Below are 15244 nucleotides of genomic sequence, written 5' to 3'. Positions count from 1 at the left end.
TGGCTTTCATAGAACAAGATGACACACGCAGGTGGCTGGCAGGCAAAAGAAAAGGGCACGACCGTTTACTCTTGAACACGATTTGAGGTGCCTTTTGCCCTCTAGGCACAAAGCAGTTTACCAGTTGGTTTCGGTATTCCTGCCCTTACAGAGTCTCAGGCGGACCATACGCCCCGTACCAACACCCTCTCTATTCTTGATATTGACAATGTTCCTTTTCCTTTCACTCACTGTCTTGCAAAAACCGAAGCTTCAGCCTCTTGTCCAAACCCCTTTAACAGGTTCAAGAACAACTAGACCCTTCGACAGGGGGACAATGTGCCATGGCCGCGACGAGCAAGCCCGAAGTCGAGCATCCAACTACAAGGACCATCTCAAAGGGAATGTGAAGGCCATATCCCCACGCGGAAGCAAGAAAACGACTGCTTCAGAACCCAAACCCCAACCAAAAAGCAGAGAAGGAAAACGACCAAGACTCCCAGATGCCATGTAAGCCTTTTGACCCAAGTCTGCAGTGCAGCAAGACAGTGATGATTTCCTTCCGGCCATGGCCAGGAAACAACTTCGGCACATGCAGTAGTAATACTATTCACATGACACTTCTTTTCCCTCAATTTTGGGCGCCGTCATGCTTGGATTGCCGCATCTTAAGAGACTGATTGGCCAGGGTCTTTGCGAAGAGCGTTTGTGGTTTTGCGTTCCTATGGTTGTAGAAATTAGCCACTGACAGGCCTGTTGCTGCTTGGTAATGCACATCTCAAGTCACAACTGACCCAACATATGCGTGTCCAAATCGAGGGGCCTTATAGCAAAAAGAAGGGGGTTTTATAAAACGAACAGCAAAACGTACATAAATCTCTTCCCCTTGATCTGACTCAACTTCTTCGTCGTCGGGCTGGCGATCGCATCCGACGGTGAAATGTACGTCTGGTTCTGCCCGTGTCCGACCGAGTACTCCTGCGCGGCGCAGTCGAATTGAGGCATAGCTTTCTCATCCATGACGGTCTTGTTTGCAGAAGATTTCTCGAGGAGTTGGGACTGTGATTTCGTGGGGGAACAAGTGTTTGGAGACCGCTCAGTGAGCGCCGAGGCGGTCGAAGTCGAGGGCGCAGATTTTGTGGGAGACATGGTAATCCGGGTGGAAGGTTTTGTTGGTACAGTGAGGGAGGTTTTCGTGCTTTTGGCGAGGCTTGTTTGTCTGTTCGCTGTCGAGGGTAGGTGTGAATTCTGTACGTCGTCCGGTGCAGAAAGAAAGTGGTGAGAACAATGTTGGCCGTCGATAATCGAGGACTTGAGACCCTATGTTTTTCCTTTTTTGCACGGTTGCCCAGGAGCCGCGGGGTCTAGAAGCGATAGTCGAGATCAGTGCGCTGGGCAAAGACTGCGAAAGTCATCAAACCGAAGCAATGGTTTGTTTACTTTTCGACGTCAGCCAAGACATCCAGCCGTTGCTAGGCAAGTTTGCCGAACACTCAGCCTCGTGCTTCGTTCTACCATTACGGCCCCACCCACAGTCCAGGGGCTGGTACGAAGCTTGGACACAAAGGTAAGGAGTTTGACTAGATGCGTTCCCCGATATATTGTCGCCAGCGTCTTGGGACGGCTGAAACTCTATATCTACGACACACCGCATTAGAACCCGTCTTCACCCCGGAAACGTCCTGCCCTGTCACGCGAAAAGAACATGATAGCAGATGATAGCAGCTCGGAAGAGGTACCATCCCCATTGCTCATTGCTCTGGCGGCGTCACCCTACCGGGATGTCTCAGCCATTCTTCTTTGGCAAAGTTATCAAGCCAAACCCCTCAACTTCCACACTGCTCGCAGGGTCCGAATCCATCATCCATTCTTTCTCTGCCTGAATCCGACCATAGCCTTGTCAGCAAGGTGGCTGCTGAAAGAGACCGTCACGCAGAGGGCCCGAGAATTCATGCTTACCGGTGTGGGCTGTCTGGGTGACTTGACGTATAGCCGCTGATTGAATAGCTGTGCCCGGTCAGCTCAATCTCAGGCTTCTCAAAAGAAAAACGACCTCCACGTACCATGTATTTAGCCCTCTGTGGTCCAAACAATGTTGTTAACCAGTATTCCAACTTCTCAGGTCGGATGTATCCTCTGTGCTCAAATGTGTACGTGACGCCGTCCTTAGGCCACGATACCTTTTGCACCACGCTAGGCCAGGCGTGGACGTCCATTGACCTTTTCTGCGAGGGGGAGGAACTTGGCTGTCTCTGGGGGTTTCCAAAAGCCAGGTATGGATGTGGGGTTCAACACGGTTTGACGGCTATGATAGCCTTTATATCTTTGCGTTGGGAAGCTGAACCTGAACCGCGTTCCCTGGGAACGACACGATGACCGCTACGGCCTGCCAAGGTCATGCAAGTGCTGCCTGCAAAGTGCCTAATTGGACGAGGCTAGACAAGGGAATGATTTGGCGGATCGAATTCCGGTTCTTCTCGATTCGCCTCAGACTTGCCACGAGTCTGCCTTGCGACGAAAATTCCCAGGACTCAGACATTACACCTGGTGAGCTGAGCAGCATGTAGACGCCAGTCGGTCGATGCCCGGGGGTCTAGGGGTTGGAATAAAACGGTTTACGTTGCACAATGACATCCATAGTACTACGTTCTCCTGGGTGTATCGTGTGATTTGCGCTACGGTGCCATTCGAGGATGAACAGCAGCCAGAGGCGTATGCTAGAGTGCCCACGGTGGCTACAGTATTTGGACCTCGGATTAACAGGAGACCCTCCTCCCGCACAAACTGTCCTCTCTGCTGTTTATCGCGCATTGACATCCTAGCGCCAAATTACACGATTTACCCATGAGACCGTTGGGTGACCGTAGTACCCCGTACCTTATGAATATCGGGTTCTCTTATCGTCAATTCCATTACATATCGCGAATAAGCATTGCATATACCTCTTTCCTGTCATGACAAGGGCCCTTTTCAAAATAAAAAGGCCTTCAACCACTATCACCAATACCAGTGTGTCCACTAGACTCTAGAAACCAAGTTCATAACCTTGCAGAGAGCTGGGAGCCGCGAACGGGCAAAATCTCTGGAGCCAACTTTGGGTATGACCAGCCAGCTCTTCAGGCTTGAACCAGGGGTCTCGTTATTTCCACGGCGTTTTAACTGAGGAACCGCGAGCCGGTCAAGTCCCACCTACTCGTGGGTCCGGGGGATGTTCTCTCTGTTATCTTACTCCTCTTTCTCCCTGCCTTCTCTTCATCATGAATTGTGATCTCTGTCATCAACTGTGACCTCGATGCGTGGCACCATTGCAGATTCTGCGATTGCGCTTCCTGAGTGGGCCAGATGGCCTGGATCTTCACCTTCGAGATCGGGTCGAAGCTGCCGACTGCTTGCAGACGAAGACCTGCGGTGCCTAACAGGGCTCGTTGGAGTTGATAGGTGTCGCTCCGGTGTCTGAGGCCGCTCGCTGCGACTGTTGTCGGATGGGTTGGACGCAAAGGGAGCACCAACTTGGCCTGGTCGCTTGTAGAAGTCTTCTTGGCCCTCCCTCAAATTGGAAGTGACCTGCAGTTCGATGGTTTTCAAATGACTGTAAACATCTCTCGCGCTCGGCCTCTTACTAGCATGGATACTGAGCATACTCCTGACGAGTTTCGTCAGAGCGCCGAATTGATCATAATCCTCCGTCTTCCGCTCGAGCATGGCGAGCCGTCGCTCGACTGGCTCACGAAGACGACAATTTCCGCTGGTTCTGTCTTCGTACCAATAAGAGGCAACTCCACCAACACTATCCTGGACGGAGTCGTGTCTCTGTGCATAGAAAACGTCTAATCTGTGGTGTGCGCCACTGCTGACGACGTCGAGCTGGTCGGCGGTTCCCTCCTCGAAGAGCGTCAGGAGTATCTCCAGTATTACGCAGCCAAAAGACCACACGTCATATTTGGTTGCGCTTGGTCTGTTGAGAAAGCGGTCTGGTGGTCCATATACCGGATCTCCCGACTCCTGATCAGGTACGCCAGAATGACTCTGGCCTGAGATGACTTCAACGATACGCGCAGTGCCAAAGTCTGAGATCTTCCACGACCCGTCATCAAAGACCAGGATGTTATCAGGCTTGAGATCATGATGATAGCCCTTGATATGGTCCCTTGCTCTTTGTACACGGAGGGATGCGCCATCCCCCAAGAGGCCCGATGGCGTGAGTCGGTGAATGTGGTCTAGCCCGCGAGCCAGACTGCAAAGCTGCTGCATTAAATTGAGGACAAAGTCTCTTTCCAGGACTGGTCGCTTCCGAAATTGTCTCAGGTAGTCGTTGAGATTTCTCCGTGCTCTGGGATACAGCATGTAGAACTGGTCGTGTTCCGGGGCCGGATTGCTCCTGTTCTTTTGTCGCCACATCGCCAATGGTAGCAAGATGGCCGGATCGCGGACCTCCATCAAGTTGGAGAAGACATGGCTCTCGTTCTTGAACTCCTTAGAAACAAGCGGTTGGCCTGTACGTAGCTCCTTGAGCGCAAAGACATCCTGTACATATATCAACGGCCGTTGCGAAATCATAAAGGGCATTCCATCTTACCTCATCGAAGTTATGGTGGTCAGGGTGAATTCGGACTTCTTTGACAACGCCAAAACTACCTTGTCCTATGACAAGATCCCCAGTTATCGGAACCACTTTCCCGTCTGGAATCGTCTCGTACCCGCCGGCGTGCATTTTTCGCTTCAGTGCCGTTTGGTCAAAATCGTAGATGGTAAAGCGTTCCTGCTCTTTTCGGAAATGGTGAAAGTTATCCTCATTACAGCTCTCTGGACAGGTATGGAGGGGTAGGTTCACGTCCCGTAGCTTGGATACGCAAACAAGGCTGTGCAGGCACGAAAGTGGTATCCTTGCATTTATGCAAATTGCCAGTAGGCGTGTAGCGAAGTTGGACACATCTCTCGCAAATTCCCTCCTGTCTGGGCATGTGTCACTACCACCAAACAAGTTAGAGAGGCTGGTGTCCATTTTGATCAGCTCGCGGATGATCTCGTCCGTGAAGATGGCATCAAGTTCCGTCTTTGGCAGGAATTCTTCAAACCGCCAATTCTTTTCAGATTTGGTTCGAACTACCCCGTTTATCTCTGTCGCAAGGTTTGTGCCGTCTTGAGTATTGATTGTGACCACGCGGAATTCCCAAGCGATCCGTAGCAGCAATTTTGCAAATGGATTCGCCGCGGCATGGTGTCCGATGAGCAGGGGAATGCGCTCCGCCCAATGCTGGTCATGCCTCACTATCACTCGGCCTAGTGGAGTCTCACTCCCGTCTTCCGCCATTTTCAGAAGCTGTGTTGTGGTGGAAGCCCGATACACCTTTTGCCTATAGACTTGTTGTTCTGCTGGCTGTGTAACTTGATGTAGTTCGTAAGCGAGAGTCCGAGCCGTGTTCTTGACCCGAGTGTACTGGCTCTTTTCCAGCCAGGGAATTGTCAAGGTCTCCTCTAAACGCTTGTCAAAATCATCACCAAAGTATACGATGACATGACAATCGATGTTTGCAGCCACTGATAATGGTATCGCTTTGGTCTCGCCGACTCCAGCTCTGATTTCGTCCTCAACCACGTCGTCGGCTGTCTCAGACCACATCCGACGCAGCAATGAGGGTGCCGGTGCCACGCCAGATTTTTGCTCAAGAGACCGTCGCCGGAACGGCCACTTTCTTTTGCTTCTGACGCATCTGGTCACTTTTGCCAGGATACTATTACGATCCATGTGAAAAGACCGTCCGTAGACAGAGTGGGCGCGGAGAGTAGAGCGAAATCTTCCGCCCTGACGCTGGGGCTATCATGGTTCTTCATATCGCCGGGTTGGGTGCAGACAGAGCCTCTGTGACGAGAAGGCTCTGTGCATATTGGCACACCCTCCTCTGGAAGAACTTCCAGGTTCAGCTCGGTCATGACCATGGTCGGAGGCGCTGGACTAGCCAAAAACCTCAAGCCACACTTGGGAGGATTTTCAGAGAAGATCCTGGTCGGCTCGTGTCTGTCAGCTGTTTCTGGTAAATGCTCTCTTCGGTACGCCTCGGGCGTCAACGGACGCACTGCCTGTTCCAACGGCGTGAAATAGCCTGATGGGCTGTGACGGTCAACTGGAAGGGCGGGTATTCGCTGGCCCCTGCTTGCCTGTCGGCATAACCATTCCCAGAGCCTGTTCGATCATCGAGGCTAACGAAGTGACATGAGTTGCTGTGCACTTTCTACAGTACCCAAGCAGAGCAAAGCAAAGTTCGCAGCACGTTAGCTCGCTTGAAGGGACTTTTCGAGGTTTGGTCATGGATCACCTAGCAACCAATTTTCATCCATCTGCAGCAGGGGCGGCAGTGCATTTTGCCACCCTCTTCAGGGCAGATTCTGGCCGACATTCCTGAGGCTGAGACCTGCATGCGTCCATCCACGCTAGCACTGCCTATCTGTACTGCTACGCCTGAGAAGTGTTGCTGGAATTTCGGGCTCCACTCGTGGTTCCCGCCTCAGAACCCGCATACTTCCCGGACCGGAGACCAGGTACTTCCACCAAGGAGGATACGTCGAGTATACCTTTATCCTTGTCCAAATCCACCAGGCGTAGAATGTGAGGCCCGTCAGTGGCATCGCAACGGCTACAAGAATCCACCAATCGCTGGTAACGTAGATACTATTCGAAGATTCAGAAACACCTATGAATGACGTCGAGAAGATATTCGTAACGACGGTGAGGGGCAAGTATCTGCATATCGCAGTCAGTATAGTCAGGCGCGGAATTCTGGGAAGGAGGGACTGGTACATCAATCCCACAATAGTAAGGACTTTCATGGCAGCCGCATCCTGGGTAGATTTTTCCGCCAGTATATGCATCCGCTGGTTGAGGGCACGCATATTTTCATTCTCTCGTCGGGACTCTTGGCCCAGTTCCTGCAGGGCGAGGCCGTTGCTCAAGTCTAGGAAGCTTGTCACTAGATTTGCAACTCCTGCTAGTCTCGTTCGAAGTGCTTCAAGTTTGAGAGACAAGCTCTCCAGCTCTCTGAGCTTTTCAGTGATAGCGAGTATTGCCAGATCGTCGTGGGTTTGAGCAAGTCTACCTTGCAAGCTTTGCTCCAGCAGGGATCGCAGATCATGTTCAGTCGCTTTAATTGCCACTGACGAATTGCCCATTCTGTCGTCGAGTAGCATCATCTGTTGTCTCTGCGAAGTGTCTGCGAGGCCAGTTGGGCCTTGGTTATCTGGAGATGCACCCAGGAATTGTGTGGCATGGGTTTCGGTTTCAGTGTAAAGGGCCACCAAGTATGGCCTCCAGTTCCCGATAACAGTATCCAGAATGAGCACCATGACCTCTAGTAAATTCCGGTCCAGCCCGAGAGCACAGTTGGCAAAGTAAGCATCGATGCGTCTCTTAGCAGCCTCGGGAATCGTCACAAAAATCCAGCTTTGCCCTCCATAGAATGGCGAGCGGCCATAGTAAATGGCGCTTTGCCTCAAGGACCATTTTGAGCTGACAGGAACGTCCGTGAGGGCATTGTGTTCGACAAACCGAATGCCATACATACACTCACAGGAAGGGCCCGTGGTGTCACTGTAGACGCGAAGCCGCATCGCCGGTGGCGTAATTTCGACCTCATTGTCCCTTGCTCCGCTGTAAAGGATATAATCATTGAATTGAGGGGAGATTCCTCGCCGACGGCAGAGTGCAGTGTAGAGCTCATGACTGATTTGCAGCAGCGAAAACGAATTTCTCTGGGAAATGAAAAAGGCCTGCAGGTCTGTCTCATCCGACATGTAATGTTCAAGGGCTTCGACGTCGAATATCAGCTGAGTGGCAAGTAGTCGATGGCGATGGCGATCAAGCGACACCTCGTACCCTGCTTTTGACAAGCCACCAGATCCATCCCGATGATGCTGCTGTGACCTGTATTCGGCGATACAGTTGCGAGTATACACCTCCAACTTCCCTCTTGTACTGGCTGCAAATAGTCCAGTGGTATCAAGAACCGTTTCGAAGGCTTCAGCTAGTCCAGGCGTCTGCTCTCGGAATAATGCATTTGCGAAGGTTGGGTCCACCATGATCAGCCTGATCGTTGAAGAGAGAGAAAGGGGTCAGAAGAAGAAAAACGACGGCTACTCGTGCATAATCTTAGCGCTGTCTCGATCCTCCTCTAAGCGAGGGCTGCCTTAGCTCCTGTACGTTGGCACTGTTATTATCCAGAGCAAAAGGCGAAAGGCAGGGGGATGATTTTTACGAGCAAAAGTAGCCTGAGTTGTGCCAAAGTTCCCACCAAAGTTCCAGGGTGGCACCTTGCATGGCTCAGGTAGGCAGTGAATGTGGTCAGAACAGGGGCAGGCATCATTGGGCGGGCGTGAACAGGGGCGAATGGTGACCATGACCTGCATACAGACCTTGCCTCTACTAAAAATGGCCTGAGTCAGCCTGACTGACAACAATCGTATCTGGCTCCCGTCCGAGTCAGTAGAGTATAAAAAGGTGATGTGATTCCTTCTATGAAATGGGAATGGCCATGCAACCATCTTCCACACTCACGCCAGATCGTGCGATTCACCAGTTTTCGCTGAGTATTTTCTTTACCAGCCATGACAGAAGATACCGTCCGTTCCTCGGAAGAAAGGTCGAGACCCTCCTCACCACAACATATTCCGGATCTCTTTGTCAACGAGCGCAAGCTGCAGGCCAGGCTGAGGAGTATTTACAATAACCAACCAGTACAATGCTATTGGCGCTTAGGACAGTGGCATATAATTGACCCTCCTTGGCATCTTGCAAAGGTCAGTCCCCTTTCAAGTATCACCGCAGAAGAATCTGCTCGATCTGACACGGCACGTAGGATGACCTAGATAGCCTGAAGTTATGAGACATTATCAGGCTCATACGTTTCGACCACTTACACCAGGACCGTATCAGTTAGCTTGGGCTGATTTATTCCCGTCGCGCCGAAAACGGATTTGACGCCAGTAACGCACAATATTGGGACACAGGACGTCTAGCTTTGATATTCGACAAGGACGGAACTACATGAGACGTTTGCACGGCCAGTCTCGAGATGAATGATGAATTGTTACTGTAATTTGAAGATACATTTTCACTTTCAGCAACGTTCAAAGGTGGAAATCCCAGTGAATCTGCCCAATACCCCATCTGTAGCAAGCCAAACACGCGACATCATGGTCCTCAGTCAACATGGACCAATGCTCAAGGGACCCTCAGCTCACCCCCGATCTCATCAACGTGTACGCCAGTCGTATAATCCGAGCTTTTGATCCAATCTTCCTCATCCTGCGAAGATGGTCAGCGACCCCGAAACTCCACCTGAATGTCGGCCTTTGTGCAAGTGGAACATACCGTATTCCACTGGCGAGGCGCCGTTATCTCGAAGATGGAGTTTTGTTTCTGTGCACCATAAGCTGTCTGCTCAGAGGGTTTGAGTGCGTGGAAACCCACACGGTATTTTGTCGTTCCTGCTGGAAAACAGGCAAGCCAGGCCTTGAGCTTGGTTTCCTTAGGATAGCGTCCCTTGCTGGTGAACGTCACCATGATGTGCAGCGTAGATTGGGCGATTTCAAAACAATTCCCAAGACAATGAGCCTGCCGAACCACTTGCGAGGTAGCGTGGGAAACTGGAAACCCAAATGACTATATGCACAAGTGACATCGTTCGACTGAGTGATTTGGACGACAATTGGGCTCCTATCTGTCAGATAATGGCCAGTCGATGTTGCTGGTCGCAGGAGCAGTGATTTGGCAGACCCAGGGCAAGAAAGTGCAGCGCAGCGAAGCGTTTGGCTTGCCAGCATGCGGCGAAAAAGGCAACCATCTGACCTTGGTCTCAGCCCTGTCAATACATTGGTTCATCCCTGGTGACCATCTTCTAATCCGGTCTACTGGAGTCAGCCTATTCGTGATTAGATCAATATCACAGTGATGGTGGCTTGGAGTCAGCCTACTTGGGCCAGCCTCGACCGGTGAGTCTGTTACACAAGTCAGAGCATGAAGGATTCTTTGGGCGCAGGGTTGAAAAGCCTCCTAGCGAAGATTCTAGGCCATTGGCCATTGCACTTGGTTGTTTGCGCCCTTTCATGTCGAAGCCTCAAAGCCTCGAACCCTGAAGAGCCACTGCACGGGCACACTGCCTCTAGACTGATGCTACAGATTCAGCATGGGCTGTCGGCGTTTCCTCTGGGCATCAGATTGGCGCAAAATGCTCGCAGCTTCCCAGATCGCAGCTTCGTCCAGAGCCACCAGCAGCCCACCGTCGCCACTGTTAGCGGCAATGATATGGCGAGCATGATGGGCCAGTCATGGTCTACGACTGTAACAACATCGCCGTTTTGCGACGTGGTCTTACTGATAAACTCCGTTGAGTAGAAGTTCTGGCGGCAAGTCAGTCTTCGCTGGTCCGGTTGGGAGGTTATGCTCACGAGGACTATAGTAGCCGGCAGGTATAAAAGCATAATGATGGTTAGAAGTTTGACAGCAGCCGCATCTTCCATGCTCCTTCTCGCTATGCCCTCCATCTTGATGTTTTCCTCTTGAGCTTGAAGCGATAGCTTTTGAAGAATGTAGCCACTTTCAAGATCAAGAAAGCTTGAAAGCTAGTCGCCGAATTACTTTACATGTCTGAAATGGACGATGCTATACTGGACTTACCAGTTGAATGGAGCTTTTCAATTTTGCATGCAGATTATCAGCACGTTCGAGGAGCAGTGAAAGCTCTTTCAGAGTATCAGTGCGCCAGACGTCCTTGCGACCCTGGGCGACCTTAGCTGAAATATCGTCTCCTTGCATGCGAGAAAGGACGGTGTCAACCGCACTGCTGGTATCCTCTACCGTTGAGCGCATCGATTTCAAGCACAGTAATGTGTCAAGGATGTCGTCTTGTAGCATTTTCAATCGCTGGCGAAGGCCGAAGTCGGCCAGCTCAGCAGCTTCACCTTGGCCGTGAGAAACAAGTAGAAGTTTGGTCGTCTGATTTGCGTCAGCGTGGTCCTCCATCAGTTTTAGTCCCGATTACATGGTCACTCAAAATTTCTGAAAGGTAAACCAGGTATGGTCTCCACTGAGCCACAGCCCATTTCTGCACTGCTTGATGGAGTTCGAGTGCGCCTTTTACACCGACAGCATCTCCTTCTCCGGATAATTGGTAAGATAGCCGCTGTGCTGCCGCAGGTAGCGACACAAAGATCGATAACATGGAGCATGTCGCTGAATCAATTCTCTGGTAGACGACAAACTGACGAAGAGACCACGGACACGGTGCATCTTTCCTTCCGTTAGGTTGAATATACCTTATACAATATGCAAGTTCTGCAGAGGTGAGCTCGGTATGAAACGGTTTCACAAGCCTTACCAAAACCTGTGCTCGACCAGCGGCTCACAGATTGTGGCAGCATGTTCAGCTGTACTCTAGGAGGCGCAACCTCTATCTCGTCTTGCCGCCGTCCTTGGTATAGGAGAATGTCTTTAAATCTGTTGAAAATTCCAAAGCGCGTCCGTAATGCTTCATAGACCTCTTCGGTCAGCAGCAACGGGCCGTGTGAATAATCTTGTCGTATGTGACTAGTGCGGTCAGTTATGAAACAAAAGCCTTGCTAAAACTCACAAGACGACGGGACCTTGATGAGTCTGCGAAGCCAATTAGTCTTCAGACACCGAGGATCGGATAGTGGCTACCGTCAAGAAATCTTCAAGGTCTTGATGGTCTTTCAGAAGTCTCAGCTTGTTGCCGTCTTCATCTAAAAGCACATCAAAAGAGGCGTCATTCAAGTCGCTGGGAACCCCGTCGTGCGAAGCCTTTGAGGAGGGTTGAAAGATTTGCATAGCACTCTTTTCATCTTCCGGGTCGGCATCCGAATGCATATAGAGCGTTGCCTCTGAGCTGCATGCCTCTGTTGCGATGGCATAAAGCCTAGAGTCTCGGCCGTTGGGCAGGAAAATGTTTCGAATGTTGTCACGATACTGGTGATCGTAAAGTTGATCGGAGCAAATTAGAGACTCCATAATATCCTCATCAGCTACCCGATCATGGACGGTCGACATGTCTAAGATGTGCAAGATGCTGGAAGATGTTGTAGGAGTGACCATTGCTTCTTCTACACATGTTGTTCGCTGGGTGAATCGAACTGAAGAAGATCTTGATTGGTACAGGGTTAACCGGTGGGCTTTTCAGCTAGTCCTTGCTTGATTGTAAGCGTCATTGGCTCGCCTGCGTCTTCGGCCTTGCGCCCATCAACGCCCATCCACCCATGATGGCACCTTCGATTCCGCCTGGCGAGCCGTAAGGCGCTGGGCTCGTGACATCGAGCCATCCAGCCTCGCCAGCCATCCACTAGCGAGATCAGTAGGGTCAGATCCCGAGTTACGAGGTTGCCTGATTAAATGCGCCTACGCTGATTAGATCTCAGCCTGATGCTTCCAGCCGAAAAGTCATTGCCGCTTGTACACAATAGGCTTCAGAACAAGTTCGGGCCGTGCAACATTGCCATGGGGGCAAAGTGACCACCGACAGTCGGTCGATTTTTGATGTTGAAAAAGTGACCCGCCGCATTGCCCTCGACCCAGTAGCGGTCGCCGAACGGAACAGTATTCAGACCATTCGAGGCGTAAGCATGCAAGTCATTGATATATTGGCCTGCTACATCGTCATCGCTCGCGACAGCTGCCAGAAACATGTTCCAATCGGACTTGGTCCAGGCGACGCGACTGTCGAGCGGGACGCCCGCAGCGCCGACGCGAGCTTCACCACGCAGCCATGCTGTCTGCATCTCGTACGCTGCAGAGGGGAAAAGGTCGAAGCCGAACAGCTTGTCCGAGAACAAGTTGTAGCATCCGGACCAAGTGTCACTATCGTGGTATGACAGCACGAAGTGGCTCTTGTCGGCGTCGGTGCCCAGACCGGAGGCGTAAATCGCATCTGCTAGCGCGGTCCCGTTGGCCACGAAGAACGGGTCCGAGAACATTTTTCCGTACGCGACCATGCCGACGGCGGATTTGATGGCCAAGTTCGTCTGGTTCGCGGCCGGGCCAGCCTCGTCACTGGACGCGAGCTGGAACTCAGGATACCACCCGTACTTGGACAGATAGGTGGCGTAGCCTTTGAGGATGGCTTGGTACTGTCGGGCCCAGGTGGTATCACCGGTGGCTGCCTGGTAGGCGTAGACGAGTAAAAGAATGTTTCCGGATTCCTCCAGCGGCATCTGTTCCGCATCCCCTGTGTCGTGGCCATCTGCATTGGGATAGCTAGAGCCGATGTCATGGATAGCCCATTCGCGCGGCCACCTCCCAGCCTGGAGATATCGCAACACTGGTTCGAGCAGAAGCCTGATGATATCGGGATTTGTCACGTAGTAGATCGGGAATGTAGGGAAAATGATGTCAAGTGTGTTGACGTTTCCGTCGCTGGAGATTTCTTTGATAAAGGCCATCACGTCCGTAACGTTGTGGTCGCTTTCAGGAATCGTGAATTCCACAGCGGCAAACGATTGCCGGACGGAGAGGGCGACAATGTCTGCATAATGTTTTGAAATGTTCAATGCCTTGTCGGTGACGGCACAGTCGATATCGGCAGCTTCTGCGTAGGCATCACCGTAATCGTCCATAAAGTGGACCAGAGCAGACGCTACATCAGGATACGCCGCCCGATAATATCCTGTCCTGACCTGACCTAGGTAATTGATCGACTCAACCCTATGATGTCCAATCGCAAACGCGACGGACGTGAGTTCCTGGACTGCGCCTAGGTCGTGAGAAAAGCCTAGGACAGCGCCGTGATCCTTCCAGACGCTCTGGACCTGACTCAAGTTTCCATACTTGGCAAACCGATGACGCACCAGGGGAGCTTCTCCAACCTGCGAGGTGAGTATTGAGCCGCCAGATGGACGAGTTCCATAGATTGCTTGACCCCACAAGGCTCTGTCTCTCGATTCTTGGAGACGACTTGGCCAGACTGGAGAGATCTCATAGTATTCCGTTTTATTGGCCGAAGTGACGTGCGAATACTGCGCAGGATCTGGACCAGCCCAGGCTGCATCGATATCGCTGTATATCTGAACCTGCCCCAAGCTAGGGAGACTCACAGAGACTGTAAGATAGGAAAACGGCAAGGACTGCCGGAGAATGTTGTGGGGAGAGACGGGGGAGAAAAAGTCCAAAGTGACGATCGCGAGGTCGGCCGAGAAATTGAAGATTGAATGGGTGGCGCTATACTCGGCACTGTTGAGCACGGCTGGTGTGCCGATTCCGGGGTTTCCAAAGAGACTGTATGCAGTACCGTTAACGCGTACAACCACCGACCATCCTAAGGGAGATCCCTGCCAGAACTCCGCCTGTGCGGTGGGCAGTGATCTCACATGTGAGCTCGGGAGCCATGCTTGAAATTCGATGTCAGCGCATGTGGAGGAGCCATGATCTCAAATACTTACCGGACAGGTACGGCGATCGAACGGCAAGTGGATATGATGGAGGTAATATTGGCGTAAACCGCGGTTCTGGAGTAGACTGCAATAAAGACCGCCAGGATCGAAAGTTTGATGGCTGCAAGATAAAGCTATGCAACAGGAACAACGTTGCTAGAAGGAGACTTCCGAGTGCGAGCCGTTTGGAACGAGCATATATTTCCATCTTCTGGATGTCGTCGTGTCTCGCAGAACCCGAGAGAAAGGACGGAAACCCGCGACACGTCTTTGCGTCGTCGCATTTGATAGTTCCAGATGTCGGTTCCCGCGGAGCGCTCTCAAGATCGCCATGAGGTCCGCCATGATAAGGCATCGCCGGCGATTCCAATGGCATAATGACTGCTTTGTCCTTCATCACGATTCGTGGATGATGATGCTGGACCACTCAGCATTGCCACTGTTCGGAGTCCGATGTGCTGTATCCCAAAGTGACGTCGTGGTAAGTCTAGTGGTGTTTTGTCGCTCTGACGATGCCGAGCTCGACAAGTATTCGATAACGGCAGAACAACTGTCTGAAGGAGCACGAACAAAGTGCGAAGATCAACGTGATCAGAGGAGGCTCTGAGGTCGTCGGGCAGGAGACTGTTGGACGTGGGCAGGCTGACGCGTCACGCCATAGTCGGGTAAATTTGCATCAGACTGTGCGTCGCACAGTATGAAGTACTCCGTACTTGTCCATAGATACTGTAGTACCTCACTTGCCCCCTAATACGGTCCGACACCCTCACTCGGTTAGCTCTTGCTTCACAATTAGTACAGTACCTTATAATGAACTCCTTCACAAAGCTGTCAACCC

General features: G+C 51.6%; 6 protein-coding genes across 6 annotated transcripts; all 6 read right to left on the bottom strand.

Annotated features, from left to right (window-relative positions):
- Positions 1-64: 64 nt before the first annotated feature.
- On the bottom strand, positions 65-1361 carry PV05_05467 (uncharacterized protein). The gene is made up of 2 exons (XM_013461976.1): positions 851-1361; positions 65-701 (listed from the first exon to the last, which is right to left on the bottom strand). Exons 1-2 carry the CDS (start codon positions 1126-1128, stop codon positions 611-613), a joined length of 369 nt encoding a protein of 122 aa, XP_013317430.1. The 5' UTR covers positions 1129-1361; the 3' UTR covers positions 65-610.
- Positions 1362-1765: 404 nt separating this feature from the next.
- On the bottom strand, positions 1766-2195 carry PV05_05466 (uncharacterized protein; the record flags this gene model as incomplete). The annotated part of the gene is made up of 3 exons (XM_013461975.1): positions 1766-1858; positions 1939-1986; positions 2043-2195. The coding sequence occupies 3 exons, from the start codon at positions 2193-2195 to the stop codon at positions 1766-1768; spliced, it is 294 nt and encodes a 97-aa protein (XP_013317429.1).
- A 1039-nt stretch (positions 2196-3234) lies between these two features.
- PV05_05465 (uncharacterized protein) lies at positions 3235-8049 on the bottom strand (the record flags this gene model as incomplete). The annotated part of the gene is made up of 4 exons (XM_013461974.1): positions 3235-4503; positions 4556-5583; positions 6498-6718; positions 6776-8049. 4 exons carry the CDS (start codon positions 8047-8049, stop codon positions 3235-3237), a joined length of 3792 nt encoding a protein of 1263 aa, XP_013317428.1.
- Positions 8050-9190: 1141 nt separating this feature from the next.
- On the bottom strand, positions 9191-9532 carry PV05_05464 (uncharacterized protein; the record flags this gene model as incomplete). The annotated part of the gene is made up of 2 exons (XM_013461973.1): positions 9191-9274; positions 9341-9532. The coding sequence occupies 2 exons, from the start codon at positions 9530-9532 to the stop codon at positions 9191-9193; spliced, it is 276 nt and encodes a 91-aa protein (XP_013317427.1).
- Positions 9533-10149: 617 nt separating this feature from the next.
- Positions 10150-12034, bottom strand: PV05_05463 (uncharacterized protein; the record flags this gene model as incomplete). Its single annotated transcript, XM_013461972.1, has 7 exons — positions 10150-10368; positions 10417-10590; positions 10646-10963; positions 11010-11302; positions 11346-11554; positions 11598-11620; positions 11669-12034. The coding sequence occupies 7 exons, from the start codon at positions 12032-12034 to the stop codon at positions 10150-10152; spliced, it is 1602 nt and encodes a 533-aa protein (XP_013317426.1).
- Positions 12035-12447: 413 nt separating this feature from the next.
- PV05_05462 (uncharacterized protein) lies at positions 12448-14803 on the bottom strand (the record flags this gene model as incomplete). The annotated part of the gene is made up of 2 exons (XM_013461971.1): positions 12448-14363; positions 14416-14803. The coding sequence occupies 2 exons, from the start codon at positions 14801-14803 to the stop codon at positions 12448-12450; spliced, it is 2304 nt and encodes a 767-aa protein (XP_013317425.1).
- Between the last annotated feature and the right edge of the window lie 441 nt (positions 14804-15244).

Source organism: Exophiala xenobiotica (assembly GCF_000835505.1).
Source record: "Exophiala xenobiotica strain CBS 118157 unplaced genomic scaffold supercont1.3, whole genome shotgun sequence".
Classification (NCBI taxonomy): Eukaryota; Fungi; Ascomycota; class Eurotiomycetes; order Chaetothyriales; family Herpotrichiellaceae; genus Exophiala; species Exophiala xenobiotica.
Note: the sequence above shows the minus strand (reverse complement) of the source record. Positions and strands in the feature narration are given on the sequence as shown.

What these genes read in the sequence shown, in the direction of transcription:
- PV05_05467 (XM_013461976.1), bottom strand. Translation starts at nt 1,128, where the DNA reads ATGTCTCCCACAAAATCTGCGCCCTCGACTTCGACCGCCTCGGCGCTC. An exon ending in ATCAAGGGGAAGAGATTTAT is followed by an intron (nt 702 to 850) that starts GTACGTTTTGCT and finishes CTACAACCATAG; the next exon opens with GAACGCAAAACCACAAACGC.